Source organism: Schistocerca nitens, chromosome 5, assembly GCF_023898315.1.
Source record: "Schistocerca nitens isolate TAMUIC-IGC-003100 chromosome 5, iqSchNite1.1, whole genome shotgun sequence".
Classification (NCBI taxonomy): Eukaryota; Metazoa; Arthropoda; class Insecta; order Orthoptera; family Acrididae; genus Schistocerca; species Schistocerca nitens.
Genome location: NC_064618.1, coordinates 224,977,567 through 224,997,598, shown reverse-complemented (window position 1 = coordinate 224,997,598; position 20,032 = coordinate 224,977,567). Strand labels below are relative to the sequence as shown.

Below are 20,032 nucleotides of genomic sequence, written 5' to 3'. Positions count from 1 at the left end.
ACAGAAGTCACTAATGCCTAAACTTATGCTATTCACATTTAGGATGGAATACAATGGTCTGTCGCATTTTATTTCATTTGCTTGTGAATAGCTTAATTCAGTATATTACTTGTGTCAGTGATCACGCTTGCTATCTCCTTTGCTATAAAATGGGATACAAAACTACAAAGATACCATTACTTATAACTTATATATGTGCCGTGACATAGTATAGAATACTTATGTTTGACACTGGTGTTAACACTAAAATTGCAAATTACAGAATAAGAATTTTAGTAAAGACTGGGCCCACAGCTTTAGTGTAATTATTGAATGTAGTCCTCCTGCACATTTGCTGTTAAAAATATTTATTGCACTTGCAGTTCTGACATTTTATCATTGTCAGGCATCGTGCGGTATTAGAGGTCACTCTACAGCATTAAGTTGTGACATGAAGGAACATAGTTCCCAACAGCCTGAAACCAAACATACTAGGTGGTAAAGTTTACCTACAGTTCCACACACCATATGAGCCATGAAGACAGGCCTTGTGGTATAAAAAAATAATCATAGCCACAATACACACCAAAACATTTTCAGTGGATATTTCGGACGTAATGGATTTGTTTGGCATATAAGATATTGAAGTGGACATTTCTGATACAGGCTTAGAACATCATATTGATCCTTTAAAAATATGAAACACTCTTGTATATGGTTACTAGACTGCCAGAATGTTTTCCCTTTGTTGCTGAGAAGTAAAATGGAATGAGGGTGGATAGTACAGCTTGCTCCTGAAGCAGCTTGTCCTGAAGCAGGTAGTTTTATAAAATGGCAGTGAAACAAAGAGGAACTATCAGTGATACAAGTTTTGAAAAAGTCCTTCGATTACTACAAAGTTCAAATATCAGATTTATAAGTTCATTGTTAGATTTGTAAGTTCCTGTGTATTTGGAAATGAAAAGGGGGTTGGTGTGGATGAATTTCACTCATAAATTTTACTAAAGCTTAAGACTTTAGAGGAAGAAATAAAGTTGGGTGTGAGTAGGAGGTTGTAAAACAAAAGGAAACATGAATAAGCAGTGACATGGCAAAGATAACCACTTCTTCATTCATTCATGCAAGCATGTTTTTACTCCCACAACGACCGAGCGAGGTGGCGCAGTGGTTAGACACTGGACTCGCATTCGGGAGGACTACGGTTCAATCCCGCGTCCGGCCATCCTGATTTAGGTTTTCCGTGATTTCCCTAAATCGCTCCAGGCAAATGCTGGGATGGTTCCTTTCAAAGGGCATGGCCGACTTCCTTCCACATCCTTCCCTAATCCGATGAGACCGATGACCTCGCTGTCTGGTCTCCTTCCCCATAAAAACAACAACAACAACTACTCCCACAACGATTTCCATTACCATGGAAACAAATATGCTAGGTGAAAGAAATGCTAGGAATAATAAAATAAGCTGAGAAATGTTAATAATTAGTAACTAGATAATTTAAATTCTGTGTGGATAATTTATTTTTTTAAATTTAAAGCCTTCATTGTAATTTGTAAAACACTGTATGCAGGTTTGCACATTGTATCAACCTGGAGTTCTATCACGATCTTGTGAATGTTATGGATCATATGCTGGAGAATGAGCCCTTGGGACATAGGGAGCAACTCCACTGTGTTGAGACAGTGTTCACTATTCTGTCTGGTCAAGGTGATGTGCTGAACATAGATCCATTCAGATTTTATTCTCATCTGTATAGAAATCTTCTGCACATAAATGCAGGTAATTGAAGCAAACACATTAATTACATTTCCTTAACAATGCATGTTTAATTAATTACATGTTATGTTGCAATATTAGTTACTGAATTATTTTATAATATAATACTTTATTTATACAGATTTTTTCAACTGTTGATATCATGTAATTAATTGAGCAAATAATAAATGCAGTCACTTCATATGCTTTCCTGGTGTAATAATTCTTCTCTCTCTTTTTTCCAAATAATAAATGAAATAAGATGTTTACTTTAAAAAAAAAAACTTAGAATATTCGAGGATTGGGGAGACAGATTTACAAATATGCTGATGTTACGTAATGCTCTCAGCATAAAAAAAAAATCCTTATTTTGAAAAGTCTTGAATATTTTCCTGACATAGCTTCCTGCCTCAAATCATCAATGCCCATGTTCAATTGGATTTAAATCTAGAGATTTTGCTGGCCATTCCAATGCCAATACTTCTGGGTGTCTGTTCAGTAAATTTATGGTTGTTTTCACTGTGTTCATACTGATGTTATCGTGCTGGAAGTGGATGATATGCATGTCTTTAGCTGTATCAAGAGCTCAAATGATTAGCAGAATACATTCTTCAAAAACATGAATATGCTTAGAATTCATCATGGGTGAGACCTTGACCAATTCTGCCATTTCAGCTGTTGTCTTCCAGCCAAAACGTACAAAGCAAACAATGTGATTTGCAGAGTAGCATGCAATATTGGGATACCATACTCGGTGATAATCTTTAAAGCAGATTTTGGTGAAATCTTGTAGGGAAATAGGTATTGACCTGGAGGAGGGGGTTTTCAAGTTTTAACTTGCAGTTGTGAGTAGGGGGTTGTGGCCTCTCTGTGACTTATTAAGGAATTAATGAAACACCCTGTTGTATTGAAATGGGATTTGTTGTTTTCATGGAGTGTGCGGGAATTCACTACCAGGTAATGGAGATCAGAAGGTAAGCATTAAATATTAATTTAGATAAACATCATATGAAGTTCAGTAAATTGCTGTTTTTTCTCAGTAAGCATTTATTATGTACCAACCTGTAGGACGTCATGAGTCAAAGTTCTTCACCTGTTCTGATTCTTATGCAAAGATTAAAATGGTGTCACATATGTATCTGGTTAGCATAGTGGTGAGATTATTTGGAAATGAGCTAGAGTGGGGCATTTACTTTCTATTTTTGATGCCAAGCAAGTGAGTGTAGGGATATTTTAAAATATATTTCTCTGCAGTGTTAATTTTGCCACTGTAAGTTGATAGGAGGAGAGCATTTGCCCATGGAGCTAGCTGATTGTCTAGTGATGTGAAACTTGCTCATTTATCTCTCTACATCTTTTTTATTACATATGAGTTGTGATCAAAAAGTAATGTGAATTTTATTTTTCTTAAATAATCTTTATTTATACATCAATATCAACTATGTCTCCTTCAAAGTACCAGTAATCGCCCTCAGGTACAATACGTTTGTGCCAACCCTTTTTCCAATCTTGGAAGCACTTCTGGAACTCTCTCTTCATTATGGTGTTCAGCTTGTTCGGCGATTTGGGTTTGTATCTCACCCATCGTGGAAAAATGACGTACTTGCATGGTTCTCTTCAGCCAGAAATTGCAGGCGACCATGTCCAGCGAATATGGTGCCTGAGGCAACATAATGGTTTTGTTTTTTTGCCAAAAGATCACAAGCAGGCATTGTGGTGTGAGTGGGAGCATTATTGTGATCCAATTTCCATGAATGGTTTTGCCACAATTCCGGTCTACTCCTTATTGACCATACAACCATACTGCAGAAACTCATGATGCACTATCCCATTGTAATTTGGAGAAACAGTGAGAAGAACTTTCACATGTGATCAAACTTGTTGAATTTTTTTTTTGGTCTTGTCTCTTCTGGCAGTTTCCATTGGGGCACTGGGCTCCTGTTTTGACATCATACCTGTATACCCATGTTTCATCACCTGTTATAACCTGCTTTAGAATTTCTGGATTGTTACCAACTACATTCTGCAATTCCTGAGCGATGTCTGTGCAATGTTGTTTTTGGTCTAAATTCAACACTTTTGGAACAAACTTCGCTGCTACATGCTTAATGCCCGAAACATCAAAAAAAAAAAAAAAAAAAAAATTGCTTGGCATGAGCCAAAGGATATGCCGATATCGTCAACAACCTTTCTGGTGGTGATTCGACAACTTTCCAGGACCATTTCTTGTTACTTCATCCACATCATCATTAGTAATCAATGTGTTTGGGTGTCCAGTTTGGTTGTCGTTTTCAGCATCTTCTTGCTCCTCTTCGAGACATTTGTACCACTCGTAAACTCTTGTCTTAATCATATTAGGTTCCCCAAAAGCTAAAGTCAACATTTTGAATGTGGTGCTGCACTTTACTCCATTTTTCAAGTAAAATTTAATGCAAATTCTTTTATCCGTCTTTTTTTTAATTAAAAATTAACCAAACACTTGAAAACACATATAATCTTTTCGACTGTCTGCAATATTCAAAACAGCTGAAAATGTAAAAATACATCAGGAACATGTGTGTCAACAAGATAAAAAGACTTTTTTTCCACATATATAAAGCCCGCAAAATTAAAAATTTCCCGCTACTCCTTTATCACATTTTTAAAGTAGATGTTGCATCACATTTGTTTTCAATTTGTTTTTGAGAAATTGCTATTCTCCATGTTAGACCTCAGTCAATTAGTTGTGTGTTGAACTTCCTGGCAGATCAAAACTGTCTACCAGACCAGGACTTCACACTGAAACCTGTGCCTTTTGTGCACAAATGCTCTGCTGACTGAGTTATCCAGGATCAACTCATGACCTGCTCTCCCAGCCTTATTTCCACCAGTACTCCTGTCCTACTTCCTAATTTTTTTGTCTTCTCCCTCAACTTCTAGACTGGATCTTGTTTGTAACTGTGAAGCAAGTTAGTGTAAACCCACCTGGCCTTAATTTACATTAATTCCTCCTGTCTCAGCATTTCTCCACAGTAACTACTCCTTTCTTCACTCTATTTCAGTTTTCTACATCTTTCATTTTCCAACTTGACTATTTTTTGTCGTTCTCCCTCCCACCTCTATTATGTACAATGGACTTAGCTTTTCACTCTTATTAGCTCATGCACGATGTTTCAGCAGTAATCTCTGTCTTGCATATCACCCCGTCTTCCACCTTTAAGCTCTCAGGTTTTCAAATCTCGTCCGGTGCAGTCTCGAACAACCAGTCTTTCCTTCTCATTGCCTCTGGTAAGTCTTCCCTGACTTGGGGTTCTGGATGACTTTTGTGATCTGTATCCCTTTCCTTAAACCTCTCCAGTCCTTTTCCTTCACCCCTCTTCCTTCCCCAACTCTGCTGCCAGAAGTAGGTGCCACTGGGTCTGAAAGCCTGTAAAAGCTAAACTCCTTTGTGTGTGTGTTCCACTGCCAATGCGTGGTGAGCAGATTTTTTATCTATCCTTGTACATTATATTATCGATAATTGATTATTTTTGTTGTTATATGAAGCAAGTTAGTTGTATGGGTTAACATACTGGATTCACATTTGAGAGGACCACATTTAACTGCCCATGTGGCCATCTTGATTTAGGTTTCTCATAGTTTCTCTGTAACTTTTATAAGGTGAATGCATGGATGATTCCTTTGAAGTGGTGCAGCTGACTTCCTTCTTCAGCCTTGCCCAGTCATAACTTGTGCTTGATCTTTCACCTTGCTTCCTTGTTTGTAGTTTTATTCCTGCTGCTCATGTAATTCCATGTTGATCTCTTTTGTTAATGCTGGTCTGACTGCCATTACATCAGCATTCCTTAAAAACTATCAATTCTGCATGCCTTACACCATCTTGCAACCAAGCGAGGTGGTGCGGTGGTTAGCATACTGGACTCGCATTCAGGATTTCCCTAAATTGCTTCAGGCAAATGCAGGGACAGTTCCTTTAAAAGGGCACAGCCGATTTCCTTCCCCATTCTTTCCTAATCCGAGCATGTGCTCCATCTCTAATGACCTTGTTGTCGACGGGATGTTAAACACTAGTCTCCTCCTCCACCATCTTTCATAAGAGTTGCTGAGTGATAATAACCGCATAATTCATAAACAGTTGCAGTTGGTTGTAAGCAATTCATGAGCTTCTAAAGCTGACACAGTAGCATTAAAAACAGCTTGATCTCTACTTGTCAGCTGCTGCTGCTTTACAAATTTAACAACTTCTAAGAGCCATCGCCAGCATCTCATTACCACCCCCCCCCCCCCACCCCTCAGATACACACACACACACACACACACACACACACACACACACACACACACACACACACACACACACACTGGCTCTCTGTAATCTTTCTATTAACTTTATGTTTTACTTTTCTTAAGGTAAAAGTCATGGCGATATGCAGATTGCCTTGAGGACTTTGGACGCAGTGTTGATAAAGCGAAGAAAGAAGATATCTAATCAACGTTTGCTGGCCTTTACTAAGAGAGTTAGCACACTGGCCTTGCAATTGCTCCATAATGGCACACTGAGTTGCCTAGCTTTGGTTAAAACCATTTTAACGGTTAGTAGTGTTGTGTGTGTGATTTCTTATTTATTAATGCAGTATTAGTACGTTGGGAAAGCAATTTCTACAACTGGGACCATCAGGTAAAAGCCGCTACACTGTCATCTTTTGCTCTCCCTTTGTTCTGACTGCTTGCTGCTTGATAATTGAAACTTTTGTTGTAGAAAGTAGTCCTCGTCAAGTCACAATATCACTCTGACATTCCATATGTATATATTTAAAAAAAATGATGTCATGGTAAGATTAAGAACTAAAAGAAATACATTTGAACCAAGTAATTGAATAAAAATAATCATGGAACTTATTTCTATAAAAATTTAAAAGTAAAAATCTAAAAATTAACAGACAGAATTTGAACCCTTCACCTTTAGCATATAGCCTTGTACACTACCACTGTGCTACACCATAGTCAAAATAACACTCTTGACCAGTAGTACTCAACCTGTTCCCTACCACCTACTAGTGGGCATTAAAGCTTTCACGATAGGCGGTACAGGTTTTGAAAACATTTTCATCAGGTTTTCATAAAATTTTGATCTAAAGTATTTGTCAAGTAATAATTATTATTTGACTTGCTGGAATTGTAATGTATAAGGATTATAAAGTAAAATTACTTCCCTACATTATAAATCACGATTAGTGTGGAACTGGTGAGTGGTTAGCAAATTTGACTACTATTGGAGATTTAAAAAAAAGGTAGATATAAAAGGCTGACTACCCCTTCTCTAGTCTATATGGTTTTTGTCGAGTGCTCATAAACAAGGGCACGTGAGCAGAAATGGCTTCAGGATGTGATACCTGGGACCCTAGCCTATTCCATCATATGACTGGTGTCAGAATGTCGATCCCACCACTAGGGACCTGTCATGTAATTTTAGTTTAGCCCATTCTAATTTATTATAAATTCTTTTTGCCTGAGTTACGCATTTATTTGTACATTTTTTCCATATACTGGTAGTATGTTAGTGTATTACATCTCTGCACAAAGACATGTTAATTTTGTTTGTGTACGTTGAAGTAGACTACAAAATTTTGACATTGTGACATTTTGTTGCCATGCCTCCAGTAACCTATTTTCACTGTTTGTTAAGCATTAAATTGAAAAACTCATACCTATGTTTGCCTCTGTTGTTTCCCACACTTAAAATATTGTATCTCATTGCAGATGAATAAGTCAGTAGACATTTTACTGGATCTGGACTCCACAGTTGGTCAGGGACATTATTTTCCGGAGCTTGAACAACCAGAATATTGCAATGCTGGCAACACTGCACTGTGGGAAATGACTGTATTGCAGGTATTTGTTCTTTGCTGTTCTTAGTTTTAATTTGAGAAAACTGACATAAATGAAGTATGATCACATACAATTTGCAAATATATAAGGTTCAGTTGGTACTGTTAGTTTTATCATGTTTTCAGCGCCATTATCATCCAACTGTGAGGAAGTTTGCCTCGCATATATTGCACAATGTACCTGCCACAGGTGAAGGCAGCTTGCCACCAGAATTGGCAAAACAGTAAGTATCAAAAATTGTTTTATGAAGAATGCAGTTTTATAATTATGGTTATAGATAGTGAGCTCATGAGAAATTCTGATATTTGTAAATGCAAGTGAATATGACATTTCCCTGTAGACTGAACCCAAACATACAAGCAAATTTATGCCGTTTTGTGTGTCTTGCCATCATTCCTTAGTTGCCTATATATTTATGGAGATGTTTTCCACCTTTGTAACTAAATGAAAGGCAGTTTTTTTTGTGCCATACATGTTTCGCTTCACCTAATTCCAAGGTGGCAGACGTGGAGTAATAACATTAGAAATCGTTAGTTAACACCAAATGGTAATTTAGTCTCACCAAACTTGTGCTGAAACGTTTTTCTTGCCCCAAAAAAGAAGAAGAGGAAGAAGAGAATAACAAGAAAATATACAAAGTATAATTAATATAGAACAATGGAAAATACAGGATGGAATGTAACATTATTATGAAAAGGATAGTTGCTACTCACCACATAACAGAGATGCTGAGTCGCAGATAGGTATAACAAGAACACTGTCAGAAAGTGAGCTTTCGGTGAACAAGACCTTCATCTAAAATAGACAACGTGCACACAGACACTCACACAAACACAGCTCACACACACAGGGCGAACAAGGCCCTCGTTGAAAATAGGCAACATGCGCACGTGTGTGTGTGTGTGTGTGTGTGTGTGTGTGTGTGTGTGTGTGTGTGTGTTGTCTATTCTCAACAAAGACCTTGTTGGCCAAAAGCCCACTTTCCAAATCTCTTTTTGTTGTGCCTATCTGCGACTCAGTATCTCTTCTATATGGTGAGTAGTAACAAGCCTTTTCATAATTATTGTATACATAAAACAAACATATATAACGTGCCACTGAAACTGCTTCAAAAATAAAAGAAGCAAAATGTGTATGGCACAAAACAAACTACCTTTCATTTGGTTGCAGAGACAGATTACAGCTCCATAAAAATATATTATTTGCTTGCCAGTGATAGAGAAAACTATTTAGTGTGGCACTTAAGTGATCTGCTGCTTTCAAAACATAGGTGATAAGGGTTTGCTGCACACATATTTCCCTGAAAATGGGTATCACACCATCGGTCCTCTAGTACCATAAACTTGGGGCATGACAGTAGAATTGTTGTGTGCAGTGGAGAGTAGACATCATGGCTTAAGCAACTGGAGTGTGAGAATGGTACAAAACCCTATTTGAAAAATGAGACTTGTCAGACTTCTATAAACCTTATAAATACATATAACAATAGTTTCTTTAGATTACTGGTGAACACTCACACCCAACATAAAGCACTCAATTTTAGTTATCAATAGAGGATGAAAATTTGGACAAGGTATTCCTTTTTATATTCAACAGCTGCTGAGCAAATACCTGGCTTTTCAAAGTATGATAAGTACACTCACATTGGTACACTTCTAGGGGAGATATCATGTCAAGAAACAGTTCTTACTGAGTTCAGTGAATTAACAAGTATTCTGTTGAACCAGCATTGCTCGGCTCTCTTTAATTTTAGGAAGAATGTAGCTTGCACAAAGTTTATGCATTTAGAAATACAGAACCTGCTAAAAGAATGGAAAAATGAAGGAGTGATTAAGGTAGGATATTATGAAGTAGGGTAACTGTGAACATCTGAAAAATTCCTGCCTTCATATTCACATTCAATTCTCATAAATTGCCGGTGTATATCAAGGTTAAAGTCATCGAATTGATTGAAAGTCTGACCTTACATTCCAACTCCAGTGTGGTGCTTCCAATTCTAACATATGGGAAATTTCATTCAGATGTTCTCAAAAAGCAAGAACTGAGTGTATGGAACCATTAGCATATGTCCACCCTAAAGGCAACCATGTAACCTGGAGCTGTGATTGCAGTTTTCTTCTGGAGAAAAATGAATGCAAGAGATAAAAATAACAAGACTGATGCCAGAAAGCATATAAAGTGTTACAGCCAGTGATATTTATGATATCAGTTGCCTCAACTCTTAAAAAACCAGTGCACACAAGCATACATGCAAGAACAAACAATGGAAAATACAGGTTGGAATATCAGCAACATTATCTCAAGAATAGATTGCTGCTCACTGTAAAGATGACACGTTGAGTGACATACAGGCATGACGAAAAGACTGTTATACATTAGAGCTTTCGGCGAAAGCCTTCTTCAGAAAGGAAAACATGCATACATTCACACAAGCAAGTGCTTCTTACCCAAATGTGACCACTGTCTCCAGTCAGAATGCCAGAGCAACCAGAGGTAGCAGACATATGTTCATGAGGTATGCTCACAAGTGTCAATGTGTGCACATTTTCCTTTCTGAAGAAGGCTTTGACCGAAAGCTCAGAGTTGTAAGACTCTTTTCATTGTGCCTTTCTGCAACTCCACTTGCCATCTTTATGGTGAGTAGCGATCTATCCTTTTCATAATGTTGTTGATGTACATGCAAGCAATCAGTTAAGGTACAATAACAGTCATTTCAAGTACACACAGACCAGAAAGTGGTGAATCCAACATTGATCAGTTGGAAAAAAATCTAGTACTAACACTGCATTAAAGACCATACCAGCACTATCATCTGGAAAGAGAGTGCAGTATATGCCCTCTGGCACCCACTGAGAAGTGATTGCTGTTTTGCATTTGCCCGCTCTTTCAGTCTGGGTACACCACCTACCTCAGATCTGCAACCAAAGTAAAACCACCCGAATTGGTGCTCAGCCAAGTAAACTAACGCTCAATGCAGTGTGTATTACACGCAGATAATTTTGCAGTAGTTTGTTCCTTTTCCATCCCAGTAAGAACAATGCATCACATTACAATTGGCAATTGAAAGATTGGGTATAGTGAACTCTGTCTCTGCTCTCAACAGAGAATTCTGTACACATTAATTTCAGTCATAAGTGTGTATCTAATCCACTTGTTCTGCAAATGAGGATCACCAGTTTGTCACAGAAATGATTTTGTTTGGCTATAAAGTGATGAAGGTGCCACATATTTGGGGATTAAAAACCAGATCCCTGGAGGCACTCAGCATCATATGCTGCCTTAGCCATATCTGTTCCAGCCATATAAGATTTATGTGCAGTCGTACTAGGATTATATCTGCCAGTTGACACTACCTAACATACAGGAATTAGACCAGGCCTGGCAAAGCATGGCTTGTGAGCCATTGCCCTCTGGCAAGTACTTCTCCCTTCAACTTAACTCGTGCAGTGCTGTCTTGGCATCACCATAGCCACACCAGCCAATTGCAGGGATGACTGTTGGTCATCATGGATCATGAGTGCTACCTGCTCCCTATTCATAATTGTCACAAGACATAAGCTACTATAGCTTTGATTTTTATTTGGTTATTTGTCTCAAACTCTTGTTTTTATATTAACGAGATGTTTTTACATTTAGTAGATTTATTTAAGTTGATCTTGACAAGTAGTGCAATAGAGATTTAAATTTGCATTGCAGTGAAATGAAGCTGATTTTCCAACACCTCATTGATCACTGTATTATGCTGAGCAGATATAATGTACTTCATTGAAGAAAATGTACTTTCAGAAGTGTAGCTTATGTTGATAAAAAAAATATTTTAGATACCAATCTGGTGGCATGACTTCAAAAATTGCTGCATCTCTCTTGTTGTGGATAGCATGGACAGATCATTTTGTAAACTGCACATCTCTTCTTGAATATCAGTTCTAACACTTTCAAGACTATTTTTATTAGATTATTAAAGAAAATGATATCCACCCAAGGAGATATAATAAGAGATCGATGACATTACGTCACAAACTTAAAGCCAGTGTCCGCCACATTAGTAGCTCCAAACATTAACTTCTGGCGGAAGTGTTTTCTTAAAAAATGGCAGCTTGCATCATTTATGGGTGTACTAATCATTCTCATTATAATCTGAAATATAAGGGCATTACATTTCATTCATAAGTGGACTCATTCAAGCTATACAGCAGTTGTTATATCTGTTATTTGACTTTAGATTTTGTGTCAGTCCGTGTCGAAAATCTCTCTAGGGGAATGCTGTAAGAAGAAAAGATTGGAAATCTATCGGACCTTATGTCCTCAACCTTTTTCACTAGGTGTGGGGGTGGGGGTAGGGGTAGACACAGGCCAAACACCAGTTTCATAAGTAGTAAAGAATAAATATTGGATTACAAAAGTAGCCTTTTCACTGCACATAGTGCTCTGCTTAGTTATTCAAAGCATATAATGTAGAGAAAATTTCATTAACAATGTGAAATGCATAATATTACTAGATCAGTATGCACTTAAGATCAGAAAAATGCCTGAAAATGTGTTTTGATGCTGTGTTATTCACAAAAACACTGTAACATTTTTTATTTAAAATAACTGTTGCATGCATAAGAGAGAAATTGGGAACAAGAATTGAACACATACTAATGTTGTGGGGCAACTAACATGGCAGTGCTGGCTTAAAAGCTGTGTACTACAGTTTAAGTCTGTAGCCTCGTCTCCTCTTATTATACCTCCTTGTATCTGAATCTAGAGATTTAAAATCTTTAAAATGACTTTGAAACTTATTAGAAGCTTAATCAATAACACAGGCAAAAAAAATAAAATAAAATAAAATAAATTGAATATTTCCTGCACTTCATGAGTGAATTTTTACGAATTTTGGGCTGGGAAAAACAAACAAGACAATGAAATATTTTCCTTAGCTTGAGTTTCTGTGATACACACTAGGTGTAAGTATTTCATATTAATGGATTAAGAGAAAAAGATACATTTTAATCACATATGCTAACAACATTGAAAGTTTATTTTAATTTTTTTAAATGGTAGTTACATTTTAAGAGTTCTAAATTGCTGGAAGAATACCTCGCAGACGATTGGGTCTGAAGAGAGTCATATGGTGGCTGCGTGGGATCATCATCTTTTATCTTGCCTCTTGTAACAGAATTCCAGAGCATCCCTACACAAAGACCAACAGTAATCAGCAAGCATTGCTTCATTCCAATGGCCCTGATATCTTTGTTCCATAACAGAAATGCCCAGATGGAATCTTTCTCCATGTTCATCACAGACAGCTCCACAACTAGTAGGAAAAAGTGTAGGTGGGAGTGGAGAAAAAGGATTTTAAGGGACATGTTGCATCCAACGTTATTGTATTTTTGCAGGAGCACTGTCACCAACTCAGGTGTAGTTATCATCTCTTTTCTTGCCTAAAAATCCACGAACAAGTCCCTTGAAGGTTTCCCAAGCTTTCTGTTCTTTCCCCTCCAAAACTTGGTCAAATGCAGGATCCTTTACAAGTTCTCGAATTTGTGACCCAATAAAAATACCCTCCTTAACTTTTATAACAATGAAAGTAATCAATTACTTCCTTAACTTTTTGCATCACTCACTTTCAGGAATTTCTCTTATGTACTTAAAGGCCCATTGGTTCATGCCTTTGAAAAAATTTTTCATCAAACCCAACTCGATATGCAAGGATAGAAGAAGAACACCTTTTGGGTCCACGAGAGGCTCAGCAAAGGCGTTTTTCTCACTTGGGTTAAGATTTCTTGCAGCCCGGTCTGCTTTTAGAAGCTGCTATGTTTTTTGTACCCCAGTTGCATTGCTATGAGTATGGCAATGACTTTTAGATCACCACAAATTTTCCATTTGTGTTCATGATATTTGATTGAGCCCAAGAGGGCTGTCATATTTGCATATGTCTCCTTCATGTGACTGCATGAGCAACAGGAATAGAAGGAAGTAACACATCTTTCAAACTAAGCTTGTATGAGTCTATGAATAGCCTCCATTCAGTTGGAGCACACTTCAGATTCAAAGATTTCATCAGGCCATTAATGTCGCACCAAACAACAAGGTTGTTTTTCTTCTCCAAAAAGGGAAGCAGTTCCATGTGACGTTTTCTGCACTGTGAGACTATGACGTCACTTTTGAGAAGATTCCATTGCTGTAGCTGAGACCGAAGAATTTCTGCCTTCTCCTTTGACAAGTCAAGGTCTCTAAAGAGATCACTCAATTCTGCTTGACTCAGTCTGTGCAGTTTATCATCTTTTCCCTCAAAATCGGAGTCACAAAATGTGGAAGGCTTTTATGGCTCTTCTTCTTCTTCTTCTTCTTCTTCTTCTTCCACTTCCACACTGCCTTCATTTTCTACTTCAAACACACAATTTTTGAGTGGTATAGGAACTGTTAAACTATTTGAATTCGGAATGGATCGATTAGCAGATCGAAGATTTGGGTACTGAACTGTTTCTTCTTTCCTTTATAGACAATCCTGCCGTTATAGGTGGAGTCACACAGAGAAAGCAGTCATCTGTATGGTTTGTAAGCTCCCACTAAAACATAGGCACTGCAAAAGCTATAGGTCGTTTCTTATTTTTCAGCCATTCTCGCAGTGTAACTGAATACGCGTTACAACATGTACTGGAGCTCAAGACTTGGCCTGGTCCCCTACTTTCATACTGCGATAATGCTGATAGGCAGTCTTCGCAAGAAGCATCAGATTGCATTTCTGTGAGGACAATGTTATTTCACCACAAATGTAACAAAAATTATTCACTTTATTTACACATTTTTGTGGCATTTTTATGAATTTTACACTTCAAGAGCACTCTCAAACCAGAAATTCTGCTTTAATTACAGCAGAAACTATATGAAACTCAGTCACAGCAACAGTACTTATGTTTATCACTTATGAACAGCTTAAGAGCATTTGTCTTTTGTTAATAGACAGAACAAAATTTCCCCCCAAGCTGAAAATGTTGACTATGATGAAATGTCACTGTATCACCGAAGCAAGAGCTAATCTCTCATTTTTATGATGATTTTCTAATTCAGCAGATGGAAGTACATGAGAATTAACTATTTTTGCACCCGAAATACACTCCTGGAAATGGAAAAAAGAACACATTGACACCGGTGTGTCAGACCCACCATACTTGCTCCGGACACTGCGAGAGGGCTGTACAAGCAATGATCACACGCACGGCACAGCGGACACACTAGGAACCGCGGTGTTGGCCGTCGAATGGCGCTAGCTGCACAGTATTTGTGCACCGCCGCCGTCGGTGTCAGCCAGTTTGCCGTGGCATACGGAGCTCCATCGCAGTCTTTAACACTGGTAGCATGCCGCGACAGCGTGGACGTGAACCGTATGTGCAGTTGACGGACTTTGAGCGAGGGCGTATAGTGGGCATGCGGGAGGCCGGGTGGACGTACCGCCGAATTGCTCAACACGTGGGGCGTGAGGTCTCCACAGTACATCGATGTTGTCGCCAGTGGTCGGCGGAAGGTGCACGTGCCCGTCGACCTGGGACCGGACCGCAGCGACGCACGGATGCACGCCAAGACCGTAGGATCCTACGCAGTGCCATAGGGGACCGCACCACCACTTCCCAGCAAATTAGGGACACTGTTGCTCCTGGGGTATCGGCGAGGACCATTCGCAACCGTCTCCATGAAGCTGGGCTACGGTCCCGCACACCGTTAGGCCGTCTTCCGCTCACGCCCCAACATCGTGCAGCCCGCCTCCAGTGGTGTCGCGACAGGCGTGAATGGAGGGACGAATGGAGATGTGTCGTCTTCAGCGATGAGAGTCGCTTCTGCCTTGGTGCCAATGATGGTCGTATGTGTGTTTGGCGCCGTGCAGGTGAGCGCCACAATCAGGACTGCATACGACTGAGGCACACAGGGCCAACACCCGGCATCATGGTGTGGGGAGCGATCTCCTACACTGGCCGTACACCACTGGTGATCGTCGAGGGGACACTGAATAGTGCACGGTACATCCAAACCGTCATCGAACCCATCGTTCTACCATTCCTAGACCGGCAAGGGAACTTGCTGTTCCAACAGGACAATGCACGTCCTCATGTATCCCGTGCCACCCAACATGCTCTAGAAGGTGTAAGTCAACTACCCTGGCCAGCAAGATCTCCGGATCTGTCCCCCATTGAGCATGTTTGGGACTGGATGAAGCGTCGTCTCATGCGGTCTGCACGTCCAGCACGAACGCTGGTCCAACTGAGGCGCCAGGTGGAAATGGCATGGCAAGCCGTTCCACAGGACTACATCCAGCATCTCTACGAATAGCAGCCTGCATTGCTGCGAAAGGTGGATATACACTGTACTAGTGCCGACATTGTGCATGCTCTGTTGCCTGTGTCTAGGTGCCTGTGGTTCTGTCAGTGTGATCATGTGATGTATCTGACCCCAGGAATGTGTCAATAAAGTTTCCCCTTCCTGGGACAATGAATTCACGGTGTTCTTATTTCAATTTCCAGGAGTGTATTTTAATTGTTGGCCAGTGTTATGGAAGGAAATATTGAAAATTTTACTTTTGTGTATTGTTGTTTCAATTCACAACAGGTCAGGAAATGAAACAAAAATTCCTTTTTTAGCTGCAATTTAGACAACATAAGTTTACATTGGAATCCATTAATATCCATAAACATATCAGAAACAGTGCATTCCTTTCCTTTGCAAATGTAAATTCAAATAATTTAAAAGATTTGAAAAATCTGTTAGAAATGCTAATTGTGATAAAAAATTGAATCTTTCAGCTTATTTTCTAATTCCTAAGTATCTGATTTTACTTCTCTATTCAAAAACTTGAAAAGTCTATAAAAGTGGGAAACAAGATGATCTGCTCTAAACCAAGGTATTTCGGAGTGAAGAAGCATGTCTCCATATTCTGCATCAACTTTTTCAAAAACCAGTTTCAATTTTCTGTGAGATAGTGATAGATTTCCTCCATGTATTATATTCATAATTCTTGTTACATCTTTCATTGCGGACAACATTCTGACACTTTTTCCACTCAGTGCCTCATGATGACTAACACTAACAAAAGTTTTCTGTTTCTTCTTAACTGACCAATAAAGCCATTTTCACTACCAACCATAGCTGGCAAATTGCAGAGCACTTTTTAAAAAACCCCAATTTTGTCAACACATCTCTAAACTGTGTGAAAAATGTCAAACCTATTGTTCTGATCAACAAAACTAAAGCGAGTAGCTCTCCATGTACAGAAAAGTCACCCATTATTAGGTAAACAAAAATTAACTGTTGACCAAGATCTATTCAATCAGCACTTTCATCCATATGGAAAGAATAATGTCGACAGTTTGCAATTAAATTGCTTAGTTTCTTTTTATTCTTTGACCCCATATCAAGACTTTTTACAGTGTTACATGACAATGCAACTCTTTTAAAGTGTCAAAGCCATCATCATTAGCAAATAATTTGGCCATTTTGGTTGCACATTCTGAGCTTTTGCTAATTTTAATTATAGCACATATGATGCAATTAAGCTCTTTTCTTTAAGACTTGATGGTTCAGGCAACTACTGTATCTATTTCTTTAACTTACCCACCAAAAGGTATCATTTTTCATGGGAGTAACACTCATGTGTTACTTCATGGAGTGAGGGGAAATGTAGTAAGATTTACTACCTTTGTCTCAACTTAAGCATTTTATACATATTAAACATTAGGGCTTTTCATCCGAATTGTGTACAAAGAAGCACTTAATTCCCCACTCCTTAGTTGAAACAAGTTTTTCAGTGTTCCCCTGCACCACACACCCCCACCCCTACCCCCTTGACAGTCTTGAGAACTGTGATAGAAAAGTAGCCACAGTAATAACCAAAATGAAAACATGAAATATAGCACAATATTAAGGGTAGTAAATCTGAACAAAACACAGAGAGCAAACATCCTAATGAAACAGCAGTGTCTCTTCAAAGTGAGGCAGCTAGTGAACTAGTGAATGTGTGCAAGAGCCTACGCATTGAGAAACAGTCAAAGAGAGGTTGCTCCAATCAATAGCTGATAAACAAGCGAAACATAGGCTGAGGCAAGGCCCTGATGTCAGTGTGTGAGTGGAGTTGGAGAGTGAAATGGTTGTTGGAGGACAAGGCTGGCGAGCTGTGCTTCGCCAAACCTCAATGAGACTGATTACAGAACTCTATAGCCTCCAAGCTCAGGTAGGTGAGCTAAAATTATCCATCCAGTGGCACCGTTTCACAACAGAAAGTATATACTGACATTTTAATTTTAGTATTTTCTGTAGTAGCTACTGTGGTTTGCTGTAGCCACTAGATGGCAAACCTGTGCATGATGAAAAATTACTAAAGGAAATAAAATTTAAAAAATCTCATTGTCTTACTTCGCACATGGCTCATAACTACCAGTAATCTGTCTGATCCACCTCCCTCCCTCCTGTACAAATGACCACTTTTCCACAAATCCATGTAGAGTCTGCACAAAGCAAGACCCTCTATCACTTGTAAACAATAATTATATAATTTCTTATGCAGGCATAGAGGGGATTGCCTTTTTAGATGCTATTATTTTAGTAACTACTTGATTACAAGAAGGAGAATATGTTTGCTGGTTGAGATTTAAAATCTTCCGTGAAAACAGTAAGTAAATGACAATACATGCTAAAAGATTTAGAAAGGAACCAACCAACCTTAGCAGCTCTGTGGACGGTCCCAATTAAGTTCTCAAGATGTGCTTGTGAAAAAGTTCACTGTTTGGTATGTGGATACATATGTAATCTTTGGACCACTGGAGAACATGTAATGTATTAAACATGTGAAATTGCTCATCTGCTGTGGCTACTTTAAGTGCATCTTCCCAGGAGGAAAAATATCTCAGTTCATCAACAACACCCTCCTTCAGCCACAACATCTGAGATAGGGGGTAATAATATGCTAGATACCAGAAAATGTACATTTGGCACAAGGAAGTGGCAGATCAAGCAGCCAATGAGCCCTGGATCTTCTTAGATAGTCTATAGAATGTGTTTTCCTGCTGAAGCAATGATTGAATCCTGTTGCGACATTGTGGAAAGGATATATTGCTACTCACCACATAGAGGAAACATTGAGTCACAGACCGGCACACTGAAAAAGAATGCTCAGAATATCTCAGCTTTCAGACTTAATACTTCTCCAGAAGTAGAAAATTCACACAAATTCATAAAAGTAGAACTCTCACACATGTGGCCACTGTCTCCGGGTGTTAACACATTAGTGCCTACAGACTGTAGCCATATATGCTTGTGTTGCAATTTTGTGAATGTGTGTGTGTTTTTACTTCTGAAGAAGGGGTTTGTCCGAAATCTGAAATACAGGGTGATTTTTCCACCATATACAAACCCTAGGGATTGATCGATGAGAGATACAGAACAAAAAAGGCCTAATGAGCTTATGTTCAGAAATGCAGGGTTTCCGTATTAGAGACCATTTATTTAATCATACTTTGTTACAGAGACTGCGGTCTAATACGCACTGTACCTTGCAGCCACAGTCACCATATGCATAATTTCCTCCTAGAGGGTGGCACTGCTCCTCATACCTCACACCCTAGCGCCCTCTCATGAAATAGGAATTGGTAATGTTGTATCCGATTCATTTCTCTTGTTGACTCACCTTGTAGTGGATGTGATACAGTATTGTAGACAGTGCTTCCACATTCAAATTGAGAGCTTGCTAACTTGGTGTCTGCTTACGGAAAGGCAAATGGCAATGGGCAGCAGACAGGAAGGTTGTATCAGGAGACCTATCCTGCTGACAACAATCACAGCATTTAATGTTTGCAACAGTGTTTCACTGTTTGTCTGAGACAGGGTCATTTCAGGAAGCAGGAAATCATGAAGGATGTACCCCTAATGTTCAGACACCAGACTTGGAGGAAAATGTGGTTAACACTGTGGAAGGCGGCTGCTGTGTCAGTACCAGTCAGTTGGCCTGCCAGTGCAGGATAAGCCAGACAATTGTACAAAACATTCTCCATGACAGGTGTTACTACTCTTGTCCCATACAGCGACAGACTTTCCACATCGGGAACAGTTTCGTCACTGGTTCACCAGGCAACCATGATTCCGAGATTTGTCATCCATCCTATTCACAGATGAGACCACCCTTATGCAGAGTAGTATCTTCAGCTTTCATAACATTCATCTGTAGGATAGTTTGGAGAACTCCCTTGGTATGGTGACTGCAAATCATCAGTGTCAGTGCAACCGAAACGTGTGGGTGAGATAATTGATGACTGTATTCTGTTACGAGTCTTTCTTCCATGCTGTCTAACGGGCCAGAACTATCGGTGTTTCCTGCTGGTGACTTTGCCTCCCCTGCTGGAAGAAGTGCCATTGATGATTCAAAGGGTTATTTGGCTGCTACATGATGGTGCTCCAGCCCACTTGG

The 20,032-nt window shown here is 39.1% G+C and overlaps 1 protein-coding gene across 2 annotated transcripts in view; it reads left to right on the top strand.

The window, feature by feature from the left end:
- The window catches only part of LOC126260819 (nucleolar complex protein 3 homolog), a 118,208-nt gene that overhangs the window by 96,837 nt on the left and 1,339 nt on the right, over window positions 1-20,032 (top strand). For both annotated transcript variants that reach the window (XM_049958203.1, XM_049958202.1), the window contains exons 10-13: window positions 1,547-1,755; window positions 6,121-6,302; window positions 7,471-7,602; window positions 7,725-7,822. In XM_049958203.1, the coding sequence (XP_049814160.1) occupies window positions 1,547-1,755; window positions 6,121-6,302; window positions 7,471-7,602; window positions 7,725-7,822 (621 nt within the window). The remainder of the gene's footprint in view (window positions 1-1,546; window positions 1,756-6,120; window positions 6,303-7,470; window positions 7,603-7,724; window positions 7,823-20,032) is intronic.